Genomic DNA, 23,092 nt, shown 5'->3' on the forward strand with positions numbered 1-23,092 from the left:
TTGCCCCTTCGAGAATTTTCATACGGCTGTAGAAAGTTGTGTACACACTATACGAAAATCATACGCAATTTCTCTCGCCCAGTTTTCCTATGGTGTGTACAAGCCTTAAGAATTACTGAATGCATTGAGTCCAAATTTAGTGTGTGTTGAGCCGCACACTCATATTTAGACTCCCTGAACAACTGCTATAAAGTAAGTGGAGGTAAGACAATGAAAACAGAGGTTTTTAGTACAGTGCCTCTCTGACTGGCTATCTATAAATGAGACTTCAGTTGGGATGTAAAGTTTTTTCATGCTAGTTTTTTGTTGTTTCCTTAATTGAACAAAGTCATTTTGTGGACTGTACTATTGAAATACCCTTTACAGGGGACATGTAACATCAGTATGGAGAGTCTGGACCCTAAGAAATTGATAGCTAAATTTTTATAGTTCAGAGTTCAGGTCATAGATTGGTTTCCATCACAAAGCATTTGCAATTTATTATTAATTTTAATTCCACCTTGAATAAGCCTTTTATTTTACTTGAGACACATTTTCAAACCAATTTTTTGCCCTTTAAATCATGTGATTATACTTCTCCCACCTCACCTCACCTCCATTTTCTTTTTTCTGGTATTGCACAACTTTGAGCTGAACAATTCTAGACCACATTGCAAAAGGCCTTGGAAACACCAAACACAATAATTTTGTTTTCTTTTTGAAAAAATTGCACAAAAGACAAAGAGAGGGCCTACTAGCTACTCCTATTGTAGATGGCATTTTATACATACATATATATATATATATATATATATATATATATATATATATATATATATATATATATATATATATACAATACAAATACAGTATATATATACATATATAATACAAATACAGTGTATATATATATATATATATATATATATATAGTTTGGATTACAGTTAGAATTATAATTACTAAATAACTGTTCTTCAAAAAAAAAATAAAAATGAGGTGTTCTGCAAATGACAGACTTATAGCCTAATTTTCTACATTTTTTTAAATCTTTAAAGACATTGTTAAACATGGCCCTGGGAATTCTTTACAGAGAAGGAAAGTCACCTCTTTTTATATTAAAGCAATCAACAAGATCTCCATGTCACACAGAGAGTCTAAAAATAGAAAATACACAGCCTAGTACGCGTGGCATTTGCAAGAAGCTGGCATGGTGAGAATCTCTGGCAATCGGCAGCCCCAGAAAATATTTGGAGGTGGGAGGAGGGCATTGGATGTCAGGGACTGCACAGCACAAGAGAGAGCGGTGTCTGTGATTACAGATAAAAGCAGTGACAGACACAAATGCCCGGAAAGAGAAGTCCAGGCTATTGATTTTAGAGCCAGGAATGAGGATGAGAGAGGAAAAGGACATAGAGGAACTTGTACACAAGGATGGAACCAACAGAGAGTAGAAATGTTCACTGATAACACAAATGGACAGCAAGATAAGCCTGTATCAGTGATTAATTCGGTCTTTAGAACAAAAAAAGACAACATGATGAAAGAGTAATCTTTACATTCTAGATTAAACTTTAAACTGAATAAACAGGTAAAGGTTAGGCCACCACACAAACATATTTGGGCCTAAACATAAATTGTGTATCCACTCTGAAAAAAAATTGGGGAATTAGGATGGATGTTGAAGGGTGGACTCGAGGTCTCTTGACCTACATTTAGCATTAGACTCTATGGCCTGTAAAAAAGATTGTACATCTACATTTTTGAAGACTTAAGCCCCGTACACACGTACCGATCGTCGGCCGAACGATCGGCCGTCTTTTGTCCAGGGCTGTCATGTCTGTTGAAAAGTGCAAAAGACTGCACACAAATTTTGTTGGCCAACAACAGCCGACTGCAGAAGTGATGTCATGTGATGGTTAACTTTCCGTGTGTTTTTTCTTTTCTGAGCATGCCCAGTCTTTCAAATCTGCTGATTGTCGGCCGAATTCTGTACTGACTGGCGAACAATCGGCCGTTCTGGTGTTGGCCAACAAAAATTTTAAAGCATGCACATCAGATTCTATTCGGCCGAAAGTGCGCTGTCGGCTGTCGGAAGCATCATATTAACAAGCCTACAATCAGCCGATCGGTCGTCGGCCGAATATTTACGGCCGACAATTGGTACGTGTGTACGGGGCATTAGTTGATGTTGCCACCCCTATGTGCTGCCTTGTAGCGTCGGGTATTGTGATTTTGCACGGAATTAACATTGAACACCCCCTGCCTATCCTCCCTTATGCCTCTCAAAATATTTACAACACATGTAAATTCTGAGTATATGCCCACGTTAACGGATCTGGCCATAATTGTAAATGCTGTAGTTGCTTTCTTGAAGAGTTGTACATGACTTTTACCAAATAGACCCAGGTATGGCAGCCCTGGGTTGATATATACCTACCACCAGGGTTCGATGCTACTCTAGTGGAACCTTGATCCCTCACTATAACCTAAGTCCCTAAATTAGTGAATTAGGTCCTCTCAGCCCAGGACCAGTGGGAGTCCTACTACCCATATTTCCCCTCACTTTTCCTACCCCACTCTTACTTGGTTAACAAGTTTATTACAACTATCTACGCCATGCGCATTTTTTTTCTCGCATATTTACTAAAGGCAAAAATAGACTGTTCTTGCTGCAGCTAAGTGAATGAGGTGAAGCTCTGCTGACTCCAATCACGTTCAAGCAAAAAGGCAATTTTTTTTTATTCCTTGCTCATGATTGGATATTCTTTGCAAATTTAACCTCCCTGGCGGTATGATTCTTTCGGATTTTAGGTGCTGAAAGCGGTACCATTATTTTGCATGTAATTCTTAAGAATGAGCAGCCCAAACCAACTACAATATATATATATATATATACATATATACGTGTATATATATATATATATATATATATATATATATATATATATATATATATATACGTGTGACTAAATTTTATTTTGCATTGTATCAGTGTGTTTGGTGCGTTTTACATTTGAATTTGCCGCCGGTTCCACCCCCCTGCGAACGTCACAGAGGATCGGGAGGAAGATCCGCCGCCGCACACCGCCGGGATACATCGCTGGATCCTGGTGACAAGGTAAGTAGCCCCTATACCAGGATCCAGCGATCTTCCTAGCGGTACCCCGAGTGTGGCTCGGGGTTACCACTTTTGGCACTGAAATTTAACACCGAGCCACGCTCGGGAATACCGCTAGGAAGGTTAAACTTCATCGCATTCACTAAGCTCTGGGACAAATTCCCTTGCAAGGTGCAAATCCCCTGCAAAAAGAACAGCCTATTTGCCTTTAGTAAATCAACCCCAGTATGTACCCTCTAGGTATATGATTTACTAGCTGTATTGGACTTATCTGAAAATGTACTTCTATTCCACAGTGAATGCACATCATTTGTTGAAACTTAAGCTGCCCATAGATGGATCGAAATTCAGTCAGTTCAGCAGGGACTGGCAAAGTTTCAATCCATCTATGGCTGTTCTGTTAAATGGTCTTGTTGTAAAAGTTTTTGCTCGATCATTGCTGCAGCTAATTGGCTGCAGCACCGATCAGTGTATTCCTATAGTGGAGGAGTCCCCACAGTCAGAATCCTATAGCACAATGGGGAGGATTCCTCCATCCACCTTGCTTGTGTGGATGTGGGAATCCATTCTTTTTTTTTTTTTTTTATCAGCCTGTTCGCTAATAGAAAAAAATGGATCTATGTATGGCTAGCTTTACCTCTGAAACTCATTAAAAACATTGAAAAAGAAGAGTTGTACATGACCCCCATCCATCATTGATCCTTGTAGCCCATGCAGATTATATTCAGATGTACCGGTTCCAAATCTCACAGCCAATTTTTGGAGATTAGGTCTAAAAAGGTTTTCAATTTACAGTAGAAAAGTGTAAAACTGACATTTGTAGATTCCTCCTTTCCACTGGAGGCAGGTGCAGAGGTTTTGTGCTTTAAATACAATACAATCCAACAACCTTTTTTTTTTTTTTTAATATTTGATGGAGTGGAGAAAGGTTAGAATCTCTGTCAGCTCTTTAATGCTTTTAGTGTTTTTGTTTGGGTAATTTTCCTTTATTTCTTGTCCCAAAGACATAACAGGAAGGGTTAATCCAACATTGGAGAGTTATCGATGGAACAAGGTTCACCCATTAGAAGATATCCCCCCTACTAATGTTGCTCACGTGATAACCATAATATGTTGAATATCCCCTCATTTTCTGCCTTGATGATAAACAATGAGGAGGACATCTCCAACAAGGACAAAAAAGGTCATCAAAACGACTTGAGGTTCGAGCCCTCTCCCGCTCTTACTAAAACTAGAAAAACTTTTGTCCGGAGTTCTGCTTTAACGCATACAAATACCCAGTTATTTAAAGCAACGCAAATCTGTTGCATCTGTTGTAAAAATCACATCTTCCGGGGGCCATACGATTTTGATACTAAGCCTTCTAGAAACTGTGTTCCCCTCCTCTTTTATCAGATTTTCATATGTTTGGACAGATTTTTATGACATACGTGTTTTTGTTCTTTTATGACGTTGGCTGGTTAACGTACAGACATGGAAATCCATTAGCTGTCCAGTAAATTTTTATGTGCTCTATGTTGGTATTACACTTTCTTTACATTCTATATATTTTCCATGTTCTGTGTAAATACTTCTGAAAATAGAGAAGGAATGGTAAGAGCCGTAAAAGGTTTAACAACTTTAACAGTTGATGTCTTCATACATTTGGCTTCTATGAGGACTACGTTTTTATTTTTCTGCTTAAGGGGAGTGTTCATGTCAATGCATTTGTAAATGGTACAACCGTTTTAAAGCATTTTTTTCCTCCGTCTTTAAGGGCGGTCTTGTTCAATTGTAAGTTCTAACGAGCAGGACCATCTGATTCCTCCTGTATTTTAACTGTATTGTCTGTCCTTATGTTGTAAAGCGCTGTGTAAACTGTTGGCGCGGTATTAATCCTGTATAATAATGATAATAATAATAATTGCTTAAATTATATGTATAGCCGATTTTTTTTTTTGGTAGTGGGCAATGGTTAAAACCTCTATCAATTTATTTTTGCTTTATGTGTCTTGTTGGGGAAATTTCTCTTCACTTCATGTTCTAGAGATAAAAGAGAAACTGAGAAGAAATCTCTTTTATCTTTGTAGGCAGTAGTCACCAGAACAGGTGTGCCCATTTGGATGATTTTCTTTTCACCTCCTGTTCTGTTGACAATGGTAAAATTTTAAATTTCCCATCATTTCCACTCTTGGTGATAGTAATTCCCTATTAAAGACAGAAAACAATCTATAATGTTACCTGTCAATGAATTGGAGCATTGTATTTTGTCAACAACCTTTCATGTAAGGCTCCATGTACACGGGGCGTTGTAAATGGCCGTTTAGGAGCAGTTGGGTGTTTTTTTCAGAAGCCCCTGAACCCACCTACATGTTATCTTATCTGTCCATGTACACTGGGTCATTTACAGTCATTTGCAGGCAGTTGAGTTCAGGGAAGTTTTTTGGAAAGCAATTATTTGCGTTCGAACGTGTGTTTCCCGGCGTTTCAAACGCAAAAACGCGGCCGAACGTGATGACCCGCGTTTAACGCTCGCGTTTTTCCATTTTTTTCACTTCTAGGAATGGTTCTAAACGCAAACGCCCGCTAAACGCGGGTGCAAATGCGACCTATCGGACGTTTTAAACGTCCTAAAAATTCCAGCATTCAAAGGGACTTTTAACAACGTCCCGTGTACATGAAGCCTAACTGTGCATTTAAAAAAAAAGCCAATGTTGCTCTAAACCAGTGATTTTCAACTCCAGTCCTCAGGACCCACTAACAGGCCAGATTTAAAGTATTACCTTGAGGAGATGCAGACTAAAATACTGCAATCACTGAGCAGCAAATTATACCACCTGGGATGTATTTCAGTTATCTTGCAAACCTGGCCTGTTAGTGGGTCCTGAGGAGCGGAGTTGAGAACCACAGCTCTAGAAAAATTAGCCTGCACCACCCAAGCCTTACTTATTATAGATACTAAACAACAGCCTTTTTGTAGCAGACATACATGAGTCTGAGGATCTTTTTTAAAGCATTTATAAAAACACAACAGAGAATGAGAGAAAATCTCTGCAAAGTGAGGAAATCCCCTCTTAAACAGTTTTCAAGTGTCTGCATTGAAAGATTTTGCCATGCCATACTTTGTACTCCATCTGTTGGTCAATGCATGGTTTTGCTTACATGTTTTTTACTCATTAAAATCTACTTTTATGCATCAGCGACTCATGCATCTACTTCATTTAAAGTCCCATCTGGGCCATTTTTCTCTTTTTTGCTAGATTTAGGGATGGAAGTGGATGTAATAGACAACATCAGACCATTTCTCAGTTTTCGCATTGAAAGATTTAGACCTCGTTCACATGGGCAGCATTAAACTTTTGATCTTGGGTTTAGATACGTTGTAACCAGGGCTTTTTTTCTCAGAGAATAGGTGCAGGAACTCCCTCTTTTGGACTTACCCCTTGTCTCCGCCCCTACCTACCTCCATGAACCGCTCCTTGGTTCCACCCACTACTCACCTCCCAGTACCATCCCTTTTAGAAAATACAGAACAAAATAACATTTGTGGTACTAAGTCATTTGTATGGAATTTGTCAATGATAACAAAAAAGCAGTAAAATAGATCCCATGCAGCCAACAACAATATATCTCCCAGCAACAATAGATCCAGCCAGAAACAATGGGCGTCAATAGACTGCTGCCTAAACAGTAGATCCCTCCCAGCAACAACTGACCCCTCAGCAACATAAGACCCACCCCAGCAACAATAGACCCCCCTGCAAAACGAGATCTCTTCCAGAGACAATAGATCCCCCAGCAGCCACACTAGATATTGCCAGCAGCAATAAATCCTCCTGCAGGAATAGATACCCTCCAGCAACAATAGGTTCCTCAGCAGCCAGCATCAATAGACAGTGTAGCACAACCCAGCACTCCTTGCCATTACATACATTCAGTGTTGGAGGTGCCGGAACTGCGTTCCCCCGCGTTCCCGCTGAAAAAAAGCCCTGGTTGTAACTCATATTCCTATTCTGGTGACAACTTCCAATTTTCATCACTTTTAGTCCTAGTGATATTGGTCACCAGGAAGGATATTGAGGGTGAGCCTCCCTAGCTGGAGACACACAGTAATAAAAACCTTGGACTGTATGTATGAGATTCTCGATCTTTTATCATTGGCTTTTCATGGGTAAAGAAAACCAGTTGAATATGTGGAGCTCATGAGCTGCTCCCATGAATCAGGGTGTCTTTAGATGGGGAACCTGGAGTAAAAGTCCAAAGGCGAAGGAAGTAATAAGTTTGCCAAGTCAATAGGTAAAAACACAATTGTGAAATAAAAAATGTTTCCCTTGCAGTGGGGCTACGCCTGCACTGAGTGGGTTGATTGCTCATTTAGGCTTTAGGGGACATGGAAAAGAAGATCTACCTACCCAATGCTCTTCTCCTCTGTGCTGCTAGACTGGTAACTCCCAATGTCTTCTCCATTATGCTCCAGCGGTCTATGGCCTGACATGATCCATAGCCCTTCGTTGGATGTGATGATGCCAAGAGACAATCCACTGTTGCAGTGTGGGGGAGTGCCATCTACTGGGGGCAGGATTAGGTAAGTTTTAGTCTCCCCTAGACCAATTGAGCGGTTAACCCATACAGTGTGAGGCAGTCCCACTGCAAGGGAAAATTTTTAAGTTTCCCACAGTTGGACTTTAAAGAGATGACATCGTAATGAAGCAACATCATTACAATATGAACTGATTAAACTCATACAGATTCTTTAACCATTGAGTTTGGCGCACTTATTACTTTTTTCACCCTTGAGAAAAAACAACCAGGCAGGGATTCTAATCCCCCACCACTCTATCCAACACTAAAAAAATAAATGTTAGTTTTAATACACTTTAATCCAGACATAGACGGACTTGACGAAGACAAGTTACATTTCCCAGTTAGTAAACTCATGCATATCCAAACACTCTTTGCTTTGAAACGATAGGATTAAAATGGCTATAATTCATTTGATTTGTTTGCATCGTTGTATAAAGCATCTTCAGTTATATCTCAGCGACGCAATTAGCTCTGAAGATACATAATATAAACTGTATGTCAGGGTCTCCTAACAATCTGCTTCTGCCACTTGCATGTTTTCCATGGACGGGTAGAGAATGCCACGCACACACTTCCTTGTAAATATTGGATAGTTTTCTGACTAAATAAGGTTTGCTTGTGGATTTTTCTCCAGTCCCCAAAACCAAACCTTCCCTGTTAGCGCTACTCCATTCATTTATCCGATGCATATGACTAAGTCAATAAGACAGACGAAGCTGACAGAATCCTTTTTTTGTAACTCTGCATTAGCACAGCGCGGGATTCTGTAGTTTACATATACTTAGAAAGTGATGACAACTTAATAATGGAGTCTATTTTGTGTTTTGTTCGGAAGGCTTGTCGTTCTTTGTGTCGAAGCTGACCTCTACATTTCATTGTCAGGAAAGGGCAGCTATGTCACTTTAATTTGCGGTAATGTGGAATGCTGAACTGGTGTGCTATGGGGGCTGATAGACTTGTGGAACAATAACTTGTTCCCTGGAAAATCTAAGCAGATAACCAATTTGTATTATCTGTCACTGACAAAATGCAACCTTTGGAATATAGATTAACACAACAGTGTCTGAAGAAGCTCATGCACAATGGAGACATGAACAGACACTGCAAACACTGAAGACAGCCAACCAGACAGCACTTGAGCTGTAGGCTGCAGTCTTACATTGTGCAGACAGTACCTTGTATGCTTGTCGTCTGAGCTAAGGCAATATTAATGACCAATCAGACCATTATTGCCCCCGTGTCGTATAACAGCAACATATTTTCAGAGTTAGTTTTCTTTTTTCCTTTGGAAATATGGCAGCTGCATTAAACAGCCAGTAAACCTAATCTTTAACTCAGTTCATAAACCAATAGACTTGATAAATATAATGTTATCCAAAGAAGTTCAGAGATACTCACAGGTCTTGAATTGGAGGTATAACAGCAACTGAAATGGTTAGTGTGTCAACATTTTGAGGGATCTCTCACCTTCTTTCTCAAGTCTCAAATATTTTCGATGCTGTACTACCTCTGTTTCCATACCCATGAATGGAAACGCATTGGAATTGCATGAAGATTACTTCAGTAAAGCCCTAAAGAAAAATTCAAAATATGGGTATTTTATACCTAGTTACATTAGTTCAGCTTGGACCAATGTATCTACGTGTATACCATACTTGGATGATGATCCTGGAAATCATTGAAGTTCTACTTCAGTGATCTCCACTTGATTCTGGGTTCCATTCTGAGTGGTTGACCTGATGCATTGGGAACACAGGCCGCTTGGCACAGGCACCATTCAGTGAATGCTTTATGGACCTTGCTTTGTGCACTGGTGCGCAGTCATTTTGGAACAGGAAGGGACCATCCCCAAACTGTTCCCACAAAGTCGGAAATATGAAATTGTCCAAAATGTCTTGGTACGCAGGCTCTTTAAGAGTTCCCTTCACTGGAACTAAGGGGCCAAGCCCAAGCCCTGAATAACAACCCCACACCATAATCCCCTTCCACCAAATGATTTGGACCAGTGCACAAAGCAAGGTCCATAAAGACATGGATGAGTGAGTTTGGCATGGAGGTACTTGACTGGTCTGCATCTCAACCCGATAGAACACCTTTGGGATGAATTAGCGCATCATCAGTGCCTGACCTCACAAATGCACTTCTGGAAGAATGGTCAAACATTCCCATAGACACACTCCTAAACCTTGTGGACAGCCTTCCCAGAAGAGTTGAAGCTGTTATTTAGAGGTAGTTAGATAGCGCTGTCAATTCACACAGGGCTGGAATTTGAACCCACAACCCTAGTGCTACTAGGCAGAAGTGGTAACTACTTAGCCACTGTGCTGCCCTTTGCATTTTCTCAATGAAGGCAAAGTGTTCTCTGATTGGATGAGGTGGAGAGCATGGCGTGGGGGAGGAAGACTAGAGGACTATGAATTAACATAGGTGTTACATAGCGGTCTCCAAACTGCACCCGGGGGGCCAGATGCGGCCCTTTGCTTGCCTTTATCCGGCCCTTGAGGCACGATACCTCCCACTAAGGCGAGGCACTATTCTGCCAACTGACACAAACAATGGGGCACCATTTCTTCCGCTGACACCAACAATGGGGCACTGTTACCCTCAATGATACCAAAGATGGGTCACTATTCTTCCCCCTAATACCAAATGTGGTGATGATTACTCCCACTGATGCCAGGAAAATTTGACCATAGTCCGACCCCCCAATAAACTGGCCCTTTATTTAACCACTTCCCGTCCATCATATAGCAAAATGATGGCCACAAAGTGGTTGCTCTACCCTGGCTGGGCGTCATATGACGTCTAGCTGGATGGAACGCTCTGTGCGCCCCTGATCCCAGTAAAGAGCCTATGACGTAGGTTCTTTACATGTGACTAGTTGTGTCCAATCACAGCTGGTCACATAGTAAATAGGAAGTGCCGTTGATCGGCTTTCCTCAGTTTCCGCCTATCAGTGCCCATCAGTGCCGCCTATTAGTGCCCATTAGTGCCACCTATCAGTGCCCATCAGTGCCGCCTATCAGTGCCCATCAGTCTCGCCTATTAGTGCCCATCAGTGGCACCTATCAGTGCCGCCTATCAGTGCCCATCAGTGCCGCCTATCAGTGCCCACCAATGCTGCATATCAGTGCTACCTATCAGTGCCACACATCAGTGCCCATCAGTGCTGCATATCAGTGCCACCTATCAGTGCTCATCAGTGCTGCATATTAGTGCCTCACCGTCAGTGCCACCCCATCAGTGCCTCCTCACCAGTGCCTATCAGTGTGGTCTCATTAGTGCTTATCAGTGTGGGAAAAAACATAATTTTTTACAAAATGTTATAACATAAACAAAAAAACGTTTTTTTCAAACTTTTCGGTATTTATTTATTTGTTTATTAAAAAAGGAAAAACCTTGCAGTGATTAAATACCACCAAAAGAAAGCTCTATTCGTGGGAAAAAATGACATAAATTTGGTTTAGGTACAGTGTTGCATGACCGCGCAATTGTCATTCAAAATTCAACAACACTAAGATGAAAATTGGCCTGGGCAGAAAGGGGGAAAAAAGTGCCCGGCATTGAAGTGGTTAAAAAGTTTTAAAACCCCTGTATTAGATCATCCCCTAATTCAACAAGCATTATATTCTGCATTAGAAGTGGGGGGGGGGGGGGCACATTGTAATTCATTTTATATATGCCCAGAGCTAGGCTTTAACAATATCAGCACACAGGGTACCATGAGAGAAGAAACAGAGTAGTGTAAATTTGTCACAGGACAATCGTTATATACTTCTACTGTCTTACAGGATATTTCTCTTCCTGTATGTTTGTCCTCTTTATATGTTGCTGTTTAGTGTTTTATAGCGAGATGCTCTGCTAATAAGACACACATTTTGTAATCTGCTTCCTGTGCTATGACCGAACTTTGAACTTGCATAAACTGTCCGCTGTAGTGTTTTAAAAGTGGCATTCGAAAAATTGTGTAACGTTTACAGAATTTCATCTAAAATATATTGATATAAAAAAGTTACGGACATTTTTTTCTATTTAAAGTAGTATTAAACCCTCTCACTTTTTCTTTATTTGGATATTTTCTCTCTCTTCCTTCTGTGTCTGTAGGACAGGAAGTGAAGCAAAATCTTTCAGAAGACAAAACAATCCAGGACTTTTAACCTTTCCCTGCTCTTTTCTCAAAAATTTACCATTGCAAAGTCTTTGTTTTTCATATGCACAGTATTGTTCAGTATAATTCTGGGATCTGATTTGTATATTTCTCTGTTTTCAGCTACATGGGTACTGCTACCAGGACAGCAATGACATAGCGGACACCCTGACCACTATCACAGAGCTGGGCTCCCCACTGGAGATGATACAACTTCTACAGTCTTCCTGGGAAGATAGATTCCGTGTAAGTCACCTCACCTACGCTTGTATGAATCTTTGTAAACTATTTCCTGGCATAGACAGGTTCTCTTTAACACATACACTATATTACCAAAAGTATTGGGACACCTGCCTTTACACGCTTTTGAACTTTAATGGTTTTAGACCATAGGGTTAAATATATAGTTGTCCCACCCTTTGTAGCTATAACAGCTTCAACTCTTCTGGGAAGGCTGTCCACAAGGCTTTGAAGTGTGTATATGGGAATGCAGAAACGCATTTATGAGGTCAGGCACTGATATTGGACAAGAAGTCCGGGCTCACAGTCTCTGTTCTAAGTCATCCCAAAAGTATTCTATCGGGTTGAGGTCAGGACTCTGTGCAGGCCAGTCAAGTTCCTCCACCCCAAACTCACTCATCCATGTCTTTATGGACCTTGCTTTGTGCACTGGTGCACAGTCATGTTGGAACAGGAATGGACCATCCCCAAACTGTTCCCACAAAGCTGGAAACGTGAAATTGTCCAAAATGTCTTGGTGCACTGGCACCTTAAGAATTCCCTTCACTGGAACTAAGGGGTCAAGCCCAACCCCTGAAAAACCAACCAAATGATTTGGATCAGTGCACAAGGCAAGGTCCATAAAGACATGGATGAGTGAGTTTGGGGTGGAGGAACTTGACTGGCCTGCACCTCAACCCAATAAAACACCTTTGGGATGAATTAGAGCGGAGACTGTGAGCCAGGCCTTCTCGTTCACATCAGTGCCTGACCTCACAAATGCACTTCTGGAAGAATGGTCAAACATTTCCATAGACACACTCCTAAACCTTGTGGACAGCCTTCCCAGAAGAGTTGAAGCTGTTATAGCTGCAAAGGGTGGGCCAACTCAATATTGAACCCTACGAACTAAGACTGGGATGTCATTAAAGTTCATGTTCATGTAAAGGCAGGCATCCCAGTATGTTTGGTAATATAGTGTATGTCTGGGGTAAGTATATTATTTTGTACATTTCTGCAATGCATGCACATATTGCATGTTTTATCCTGTGGAATACACTGAAGGTACAGAAAAACAATTGTCTATGTGCCAGAAATATAGTGTTCTCTTACTTACCTCTTTGACATGACAGCTCGACTCTGACTTTCTAAGCACTTCTTGTCAGCCCTGACTGCCTAATTTCTGATGGATTACAAAGAACAAATTTTGAGAAAAGTTCCTGTTCCTTCAAATTTTATTCTCACTGTGGTTGAAAATGTTCCTAAAATGAAACATTTCAGCTGAAATTCTACGAGTGTATAACCAACTTTAAAGTGGTTGTAAAGGCAGAAGGTTTTTCGATCTTAATGCATTCTATACATTAAAAAAAAAAAAAAAGTCTGTTTGCAGCAGCCCCCCCTAATATTTAGCTGAGCACATCTTTCTTCAGCGATGTTGCAGGAGTGTCTTAAGCTGCCTGGGACTCCTCATTGGCTGAGACAGCAGCGCGGCGCGATTGGCTCCTGCTGTCAATTAAAACCATTCAGCCAATCAGGAGAGATAGGGGGCAGTGCTGGGTTGTGGCTCTGTGTCCAAATGGACACAGGGAGCTGTGACTTGGCTCGGATGCCTCCATAGCAAGCTGCTTGCTGTGGGGGCGCTCAACAGGAGGGAGGGGCTAGGAGCACCGAAGAGGGACCCGAGAAGAGGAGGATCCAGGGTGCTCTTTTCAAAACCAACTGCACAAAGCTGATCTTTTTTTTTTTGTCCAATGTGTCACCTTCCTTGAATGCCCTAACGGTTTCTGGTACCAACTTGTGCATTTTGGAGAAATGAGGGTGGCACTGTGTGCAATATGACTTCCCCATTCTCTACACACAGTTTTGGTCATCAGACTTCATTATCGTCACACACATGTTATCCTAAAGTTTGCTTTGCTATCGTAAAGTTAGCTTAGTAAAATGACCCCCCCCCCCCCACAGCTTTATCTGTTGATTCTTCTGTATAAATTGGAAGTCCTAAAGTAAATGTACTCTAGTGTTATATGAATAAAGCCGGCACACAAAAAGGATTCTTGCAAGTATTATTCTTTATTCCAGCATGGATAGCAGTGACAACATGACAAATTCTGATGCGTTTAGGCTTTACACCTCCCTCATAGCACCTTATGTACTCTAATGCCCCTTACTTGATTAAAGTGACCCTTTGAATATTATATAATGCGGTATTTATGAATATTAAAACAGAACCAATGGTTGTTCCTTTATATCCTGCAGATCTGCCTGAGCTTAGTCCGGCTCCTACACTACTTGGCGCACTCCCCTCTTGGCTCCATAACCCTTTTGGATTTTCGCCCTCGCCAGTTTGTGGTCATTGATGGTGAATTGAAAGTAACGGACTTGGATGATGCCAGCATGGAAGAGACACCTTGTACCAGCAACGATAACTGTTTTATGGAGTTCCCGGCCAGAAACTTCACGCTGTCATGCTCTGTTGAAGGCAAATGCCAAAACATGAATGAGAAGAGGAATCTCTACAATGCATACAGGTATCCCAATAAGGATCATTAAACTCTTAATGATAAAGCTACAAGCTGCTGATAACATTCACAACTATGTGAGCCCTATAATGTTTTTTTTTTTCTTTATTTTGAGATATTCAAATGTTGTTATTAATTATTTTTATCTGACAACACAATACACAATACAGAAGAGATAAAGAAATTATGTCTTAATTTAAAAAAGTGGCATTACACCCAAAACCAAGAATCTCATCACACATCAAATTCTTCTATATGTTGGTGTCTCTAAAATTGTATGCCTGGCCCTTATCTCTAAATGATTAGAAAAAAAATATCAGGTACAACCATTTTTTACATTTAGATAAAGCAAAATCGTTTTATTTTTTTCCAATTCTTTCATGAATATGCTCAAAATCCCCCCACAAATGTGTGTGTGTGTGTGTATATATATATATATGTATATATATATATATATATATTTATATATACAGTATATATATATATATATATATATATATATATATACACTTCACTGAAATAGCCTACCCCAATTTCACCGAATACTGTGAAATTATGCATTGGAAGCTGCAGCAAGTCAGATAAAGAGACATAGGGGTTGATTTACTAAAGGGAAATAGACTGCGCGCTCTGCAAGTGCAGTTGCTCCAGAGCTTAGTAAATCAGCACAATTGTGCGGAAGCCTGGAATGACATGCAGAGGGCAGGCAACGGTGGCGAAGGCTTCCCCATTAGTCTCCTCTGTGGGTCGGGCTTCCCCTGCGTCTCCCCCTCCTCCTCCTCCTTGGCCAATAGCATGGCTTCTCCTTTCGGCCAATCGGGAAAGGGGTCTCAGGATTGATTGGCCAGAAGGAGAATATTCATTTGCTATTGTCACACAACTGGGTGGGCTCAGGGCGCAGTGCTCGAGAGCCCACCCTTTTTTGAAGCCTCTGGCTCTAATCACGTGGTTAAAAAAAAAAACCCATTGGAATCCATGCGTCCGGCGCCCTACATGTAGATTAGGGGGCCGGATGCATGATTAGGGGGGGTGGCGCCCCCCAATAGACGGGCCGCCACTGCTGCAGGCACATATCGGAAATATGTAATGTTGGCTTTACATATTCTTTAACGCAATGACAGGCAGGTAGATCTTCCTGCTCACATGCATGGCATGCATGGGAAATAGTGGCACATCACCAGGGGCCAACTGTCAAAGTTGGGAAGTAATAGCCGGCTTCAGATCCAATATGGCCTCATTAAAATAAGGGGAAGGGTGATAACTTTGGAGGGAAGCAAGGCATGTATGCAGCTCTGTAGATTAGGGAGTATATGATTTATTCAAATAATATAAAATCTTTATTGTTGTGATCTGATAACATTTTGAACATATAGGTGGAAGATCCTCTTTAATTATAGGTGTGTGACAGTCTCTATTTTAGCCTTATGGCTCTTTAAAGCTATGACCAGAGCCAGCGTACAACTCGTACTTTTTAAACCTCATGATTTAAGCTCGACCTTTTGAACTTTTCTTTTCTGGTTCTTCTAATCTGCCTTGTTTTCACAATCCCCTTTGAACTAACAGAAGCTTTCCTTGTTGCCCTAATTCTGTGTGTTCACAAAGGCCCACAGGCTCGGCGTTGCAGCGGCGAATAGCCTCTCCTCCTTTCAACAGGCAGACAGCGTGTGCTGATTTATGACACTTCACATTAAACTGAGGCTGATGATTTCAGCCAACGTAAAAGGCTGTGATGAAAATGAACCGCAGCAAACAGACTTTTTGTGGAAACTCTTTATTCATTTCAAGCCGACCGCTAGTAAATAGATTATAGGGGTACTTGGCAAACTACGGCCTATCAAAACTCCTGACCGTTGGAGCGAGATGGTAAGAGAACAGGGCTTAGAGGGAAAATTATATTTTGATATTTTGGGGTCATTTGTGAAAGTTTAGCCTGCATGGAGTGTGTATGTTCCCTCTCTGCTTGCGTGGGTTTCCTATGGGTACTTCTGTTTCCTCCCACGCTCTGGTAGGATAATTGGCTTCTGTCTAAGTGGGCCCTAATATGTGTTTACAAATTGGCTATGCACATGTGTTACCACATTCTGCATGCCAGTCCCAAGCCAAAATAATTGGAAAATGTTAATTTTCTGTCTCTCGGGGGCCGAGCCTTGGCACCGAGCTGCCGCATATTTGCGTGCAATAGTTCTGATAGAGCTTTGCCGAGAGCATGCTCCCAGCACAGTTACCAGCAGCTAAAGGAAAGCTCCCGTTTGCTGCTTGCGTACAGGAACTTAACAATCATGTGACTGCCATGAAAGCCAATCACAGCAGTCACATAATCATAAGCTAAGCCCCACCTCCCAGCATTCTAACCCCCTTAAAGGGCCAGCAGGTGATGGCTCTCTGGGATTAAGGAAAGACCTAGCCACCTACCTTGTAGGAAAATTGACAAGAAGATTCTACAGAAAAAAAATTATGATGCCCATTGAGCTAGCCTATAGAATCATCCAGAGTTGGATACTAATGAACATATATACATGCATGTATACATGCATACTATACATGAAATTTAATAAACAGTAGAGTTTGCATGATAGTAAAAGGAAACCTGACATGGAAACGCTATGGAGGCTGCAATTACGCTTCTTCTGAAAATGCTTGTTGCCTGGTTGTCATGCTTACCCTCATAGATTAAAACTTGTTCACCTGTGCAGCAGCCCTTGCAGCCCCTCTGAAAAGTTATTAGTGGTATTCGCCGAATGCCACATGCTGTTAATTTTTGCTGTGGCATATGTACAGTTCCAAGTGACTGCATGGCTGTGCATAGGTGGGCAGTCAGGGTGGAAAATCTGTGGCTCAACCATCTGATATTATCACCCCATGGCCACACAGGTCAACAAGCCCTAAATGGAATGTGTCACTTTAGCCATTCAGTAAATGTAAAACTGAGACCCCAGCAAGCCTACAGTATTATTAACTTAAAGCTGAGCTCCACACAGATGTAAAAGGCACAAATAATACAGGTCTGTTATCATAATACATCAATAGAGTATCCCTAAAATGCAAGCAGTAAAAGTAACTTAATTTGACCTTATATCAGCCTTTTGCTCTCTGTACAGTAGAGCTCAGAGCGGGGGAGGGAGAAGCAGTAAAAGCAGCCAATCAGGTGTGTAGCAGTGCAAGGACTGTGCTGATAGGAGTAAAGTGATGGAGTGAAGAGCTGTGCCACTCAAACCAGCTGCTAAATGACTGTGGGGTTGATTTTCTAAAATTGGAGAGTGCAAAATCTGGTGTAGCTGTGCATGGTAGCCAATCAGCTTCTAACATTAGCTTGTTTAATTAGGCTTTGACAAAAAAAAAAAAAATGGAAGCTAATTATGCAGAGTGATACCAGATTTTGCATTCTCCAGTTTTAGTAAATCAACCCCACTGTGTTCAATGACCAGTTTGGTTAAAACCAGCCTTACATTCACATCACGTGTGGCTTCCATTCCATTGAACAACATTAATCAATCCTAAGCCCTGAAGTAGGGGATATTACTTGGCTTCCTAAATGCTTTGGCTCAGCTATAATTTCTTTTTATTTGATTTTGGAAACAAGTTGTATTAGAACATTGAAATTTCAAATGTGGTGCTTCAACTTTGATTTACTTCAGTTACAAGCCAAGAGGATAGTGAAGATCCTTTGGCATTAAACAGGGAACTTTTTACACAAAGTGCCAGTTTACTGTCCTTCAGACTTTAGGGGGGTCGGACTAGGGCCAGTGGGAGTAGAAAATGCTCTACTCCTCTTTGGTGATAGTGGGTGGACTAGTGAACCATCGTTGATGTCTTTGGAAGCAATAGTGCCCCATCGGTAATGTCAGTGGAAGGACTAGTGCCCCATTGTTGGTGTCAGTGGGAGGAATAGTGGCCCATCGTTGGTAATAATGGAAGGAATTATGCCCCATCATTGGTGTCAATGGAAGGAACTGTGCCCCATAATTGGTTTCAGCGACAACGAATGCATGGGGACACAAGGCCATACAATGCGATTAGAAGAGAAGAGATTTAACCTTAAGCTACGTAGGGATTTTTTTTTTACAGTAAGGGCTACAAGACTGTGGAATTCTCTGCCACAAATGGTAGTAACTGCGGGGACTATGGCTACATTTAAAAGACTCTTGGACATACATCTCAAGGATCAAAACATTCAGGGGTATACGAGATGATTGCGCCCTCACACACCTACACAGATTGAACTGGATGGACTATTGTCTTTATTCAACCTTAACTACTATGTAACTATGTAACTATGTATTTAGCTTTAATAATCACACTACTCATTGAGTAATCTCATATTATTTTTAATCAATCAAAAGTGAAATAGTTGGGTAAAACTGCTAGCTTATGATGCTCATCTGGTCTTTTCTAAAATGGCCTGGACCATGAAAGACCATTACAGGTATGATTTCAGCTCAACTTTTTCCTACTACTGTTTTATTCATTATGATTTTGATATTTCTTTCTAAGACCTCTGGCACTAGTATTCTAAAATACTGGCAGAACACACCCAGAATTAGAAAGTTCTTCCATCGGTTATAGAAGTGCCATAAATTTCCTCCAAATGCCAGACATCCCTGCAAATAGCCACAATCTACTGAGCTCGGCAGCGAGCGGCTGTGTTAATGGAGCATTTACAGGTGATTACAAGGCAGCCTTGTGTCCCGGGGCCCTTGTCTCTGCAGTGCCAGGCTCTCACATTAGGGTCAGTTATGGATTTTATTATGATATATGGCTGAGCTTCCTGAACAGGGTGAGCGGCTTATTGCTCCTTGGAATTTCTTTTTTCAAATAGTGTAATTATGTGAACGGAGGCACTTACAGAACAAGCTGCTTCATGTTGTTAAATGTGTACTTTTTTTTACATTTCTTTGCAGGTTTTTCTTTACATACCTCCTGCCGCATAGTGCACCTTCCTCCCTGAGACCTCTGCTGGATGCCATAGTCAATGCCACAGGTACATAGGGAATCTACCTCTCTGTCTGTCCTCAGCCTATGACCACCAGTTATAGACCAAACTGAACTTCTCTGTAAAATACTGTAAATACATTCCAGATGCAGTACAACAAAAAGTGATCACAGTCTTCCCATTAATTTAGCTCGTAAAGCAGCCACTGCCATAGTAAAGAAGCCTGTATCCCACCATCTTGCTGCAGAGGCGGTACGCTGCTCTCTGTGTGGCTGCAGTGGCCTCTCTGAAGAGGCCCAACAGGCCCCCTGCATGGGATTTGAATGGGAGTTGGATCAATGCAGAGAAGCCACTGGCTTCACATAGAGAGCAGCTTTGTTTCTCTGCAGCATGAAGGTAAGGGACAGGCTACTTCATTATAGCTGTGGCTGCTTCAACAGCTAGGAAAAGGGTAACATTGTGCCCACTTACTGTTTTATTGCACCAGAAATCAATTTACAGTGTTTTACAGTTGAGTTTAATAGGGCTTTTATACTGTTTCACTTATTAACATCTGTTCCTTCGTCTCTCTCTTCCCTCCTTTTCTCTCTCCTTGTCCCCTTTCCTTTCATTTCTCTTTCCCTTTTCTTTTCCCTTTTCCTTTTCTTTCCCTTTTCCTTTCCTCTTTTTCTTTTCCCATTTCTTTCCTCTTTTACCTTCTATTCCCTTCCTTTATTTTTCCCTTTAATTTTCCCTTTCCTTTCCTTTCCTTTCCTTTCCTTTCCTTTGCCCCTTCTTTCCTCTTTCATCTTATTTTCCCTTCCCTTTCCGTTCCTTTCCTTTCCCTTTTTCTTTTACCCTTTCTTTCCTCGTTCACCTTTTTTTTCCTTCCTTTATTTTACCTTTCCTTTAATTTCCCCTTTCCTTTCCTTTCCTTTCCTTTACTTTTCCCCGTTCTTTCCTCTTTCACCTTCTTTTTCCTTTCCTTTCCTTTCCCCGTTTCTTTTCCCCTTTCACCTTCTTTTCCCTTCCTTTATTTTTCCCTTTTTTCCTTTTCCCTTTCCTTTAATTTCCCATTTCCTTTCCTTTAATTTCCCATGTACTTTCCTTTAGTTTCCCATTTCCTTTTCCTTTCCTTTCCTTTCCTTTCCTTTCCTTTCCTTTCCTTTCCTTTCCTTTCCTTTCCTTTCCTTTCCTTTCCTTTCCTATTCCTTTCCTTTCCTTTCCTTTCCTTTCTTTTCCTTTCCTTTCCTTTCCTTTCATTTCCTTTCCCTTTCTTTTCCTTTCCCTTTCTTTTCCTTTCCCTTTCTTTTCCTTTCCTTTTCTTTTCTTGTCCTTTCCTTTCCTTCCTTGCCTTTTCCTTTTCCCTTCTTACTCATTCTGACCGTTTAACCATTGTTTGAATTGGAGTTGTACCTCTGCATTGACCCTTTTCTAATATCTAAGGTCAGCCTAATAGAAAGTACTACCATGCTTTCAAGTTTAAACTATAACTAAGCCCCCGTTCACACTGGGGCGACCTGTCAGGCGACCTGGTCGCCTGACAGGTCGCCGTAGGTCACCTCCCATACAGAAGCTATGGACCCGTTCTAATAGGAGCGACACAAGTCGCTCCGACTTAGAAAGAGGGTCCGGAGCTTCTTTGGGGCGACCCAGAGCGACCTGCATAGACTTCAATGTTATGAAGTCCGTGCCGGCCGCTCCGAGGTCGCGGTGCGAGCAGCGAGCCGCGACCTCTGTGATCGCCTGGGGAAGTCGGATCGCCCCAGTGTGAACGGGGCCTTAAGGCAACATTGTTTTTATTTTTGTTTTTAGAGTATCCAAAATTAAAAAAAATGTTTTTCAAATTTAAATAAACTTTAAAGGCCTCTGTATTTTTTCTAGCCTTCTATATTGTTCATTCTACAGTTTAAACTGCCACTGTTATACTGAGTGCATAGCACAGCTAACATTTCCATGTAACAATGATCCTAGAACTGGGATGCCCCTGACTCTTTTTTAATAAACCTATTTTCATTTTTAGGAGAGCTGCGCTGGGGAATCGATGAAACCGCCGCACAGTTTGAAAGAGTACTTTACTTATACAAGAGCGGCTTGTATCTCTCCAATGCCACTAATGCACCTAAAGCTGGTAAGTATTCACTTTAAATGATGTTAATTTAACTTTCTGCTGAGTGATAGATGTCATCACAGTGTAATTATGTCTTCAGGAGCTGCACTAGATACAAGACATCCTTTGTCAATGGTGCAGCAGTAGCCTCTATCTGTGCTTGTACCAGTTTTTTTTCACCAACACATTTGATAAAGGAATGTATAATAGTGTTTTTTTTAGAATCTTCCTGAATCCAGTGGAACTTTCCAGGGAGTGAAAATACCTCCTTTATTAAGGCATGACCCAAATCTGAAATTAGTGGGGAAAAAAAAGAAATTAAAAAAAAAAATCATAGAAATAAGTTAAAATAATTTGTTAAAGTGTATCAATGCCCAAAAGCAAACATTTTATATATTGCATAATATATTGGCTAAGAATATTTTCTGCAAAATAGGCTGTGAAAAAAAATGTGCGCTGACACTACACAGCGTTTAAGCAGGACTGCTGGACGGAAATTAAACTAAAAAGTGTTTAGTAAATGTACGAAATGCTGTGTTTACACTTTTTAACTATTTCCCTAACTAAAAAAAAAAAAAAAGATACGTTTCAAAATAAACTCAAAATAAATATAAAAAATAAAAATATCTATATACACAAAAGAGTGTTCCTTAGTGTGTTCCTTAGTCTCCAAATCAAGAACAGCGTTCTCAAAAGTGCTCAGCAAATCAACAAATGCCCCCACCACCAGTTATTCCAACTCTGATCTGATGAGAATGCCAGCCTTAGGTGACCCTTTCCAAGAGAATGGGTCAAAGTGCCTTCAATACTTGTATCTCAAAAAAATTTGTTGTTTATTGAAGACTGCTGCAATTAAATTAAATTTGCAGTGATTGTTTTAAAAGCATTCTAAAATAGATTCAAATATATAAAAATATATATACACAAAAATATAAACGCAATACCAAAAATAGATCCTTTAAAACATGTATATTAATCAGCACAAAAATGTCCAAAACCTCCAATTAGTCACTGCGTCCTTCTAAAAACTGCTCATCAAAAAAAAAAAAATTCCCACCTCTAATTTATTAATAATTTACCCCTTATCTGACCCTTCCCTAGAGTATGGATCAAAGTGCAGCCAATACTTGTATTTCTGAGTATAGCGTGTTCAATGAGGACTGCTGCAATGAAATTAAATTAAGAAGTGTTTTCTGATTGTCCTAAATGCTGTGGTCATCCTATTTAACTTTTTCCTTACTAAAAATATATCTATAAAAATGCATAGAGTGTTCCAAAATAAATTCAAATCTATGCAACATCTATATACACAAAAATATAAAGGGCCAAAATAAGACCATGTAAAATATTCGTATAATAAGGAGTAAATTCCAAAGCCCCACTGTGTCCTTCTAATCAGTGTTCCCAAAAGTGCTCAGAAAATCAACATATCATTTTTAAGAATAGCCAGTATAAGTCTTTACTACCACTTTAAAGTGGATCTAAATCCATTTGTATAGATGATACCCCCAGCCCCCCCCCTATAAT

The 23,092-nt window shown here is 40.6% G+C and overlaps 1 protein-coding gene across 1 annotated transcript in view; it reads left to right on the forward strand.

Annotated features, from left to right (window-relative positions):
* PKDCC (protein kinase domain containing, cytoplasmic) overlaps positions 1-23,092 on the forward strand; it is a gene marked incomplete at its 3' end in the record, with an annotated part of 84,988 nt that overhangs the window by 32,148 nt on the left and 29,748 nt on the right. The window contains exons 2-5 of the mRNA XM_082252621.1: positions 11,932-12,054; positions 14,284-14,555; positions 19,445-19,524; positions 21,479-21,586. Of these exons, the coding sequence (XP_082108747.1) occupies positions 11,932-12,054; positions 14,284-14,555; positions 19,445-19,524; positions 21,479-21,586 (583 nt within the window). The remainder of the gene's footprint in view (positions 1-11,931; positions 12,055-14,283; positions 14,556-19,444; positions 19,525-21,478; positions 21,587-23,092) is intronic.

The sequence above is a fragment of the Pelophylax lessonae genome, assembly GCF_965119305.1.
Source record: "Pelophylax lessonae genome assembly, chromosome: 3".
Taxonomy (NCBI): domain Eukaryota; kingdom Metazoa; phylum Chordata; class Amphibia; order Anura; family Ranidae; genus Pelophylax; species Pelophylax lessonae.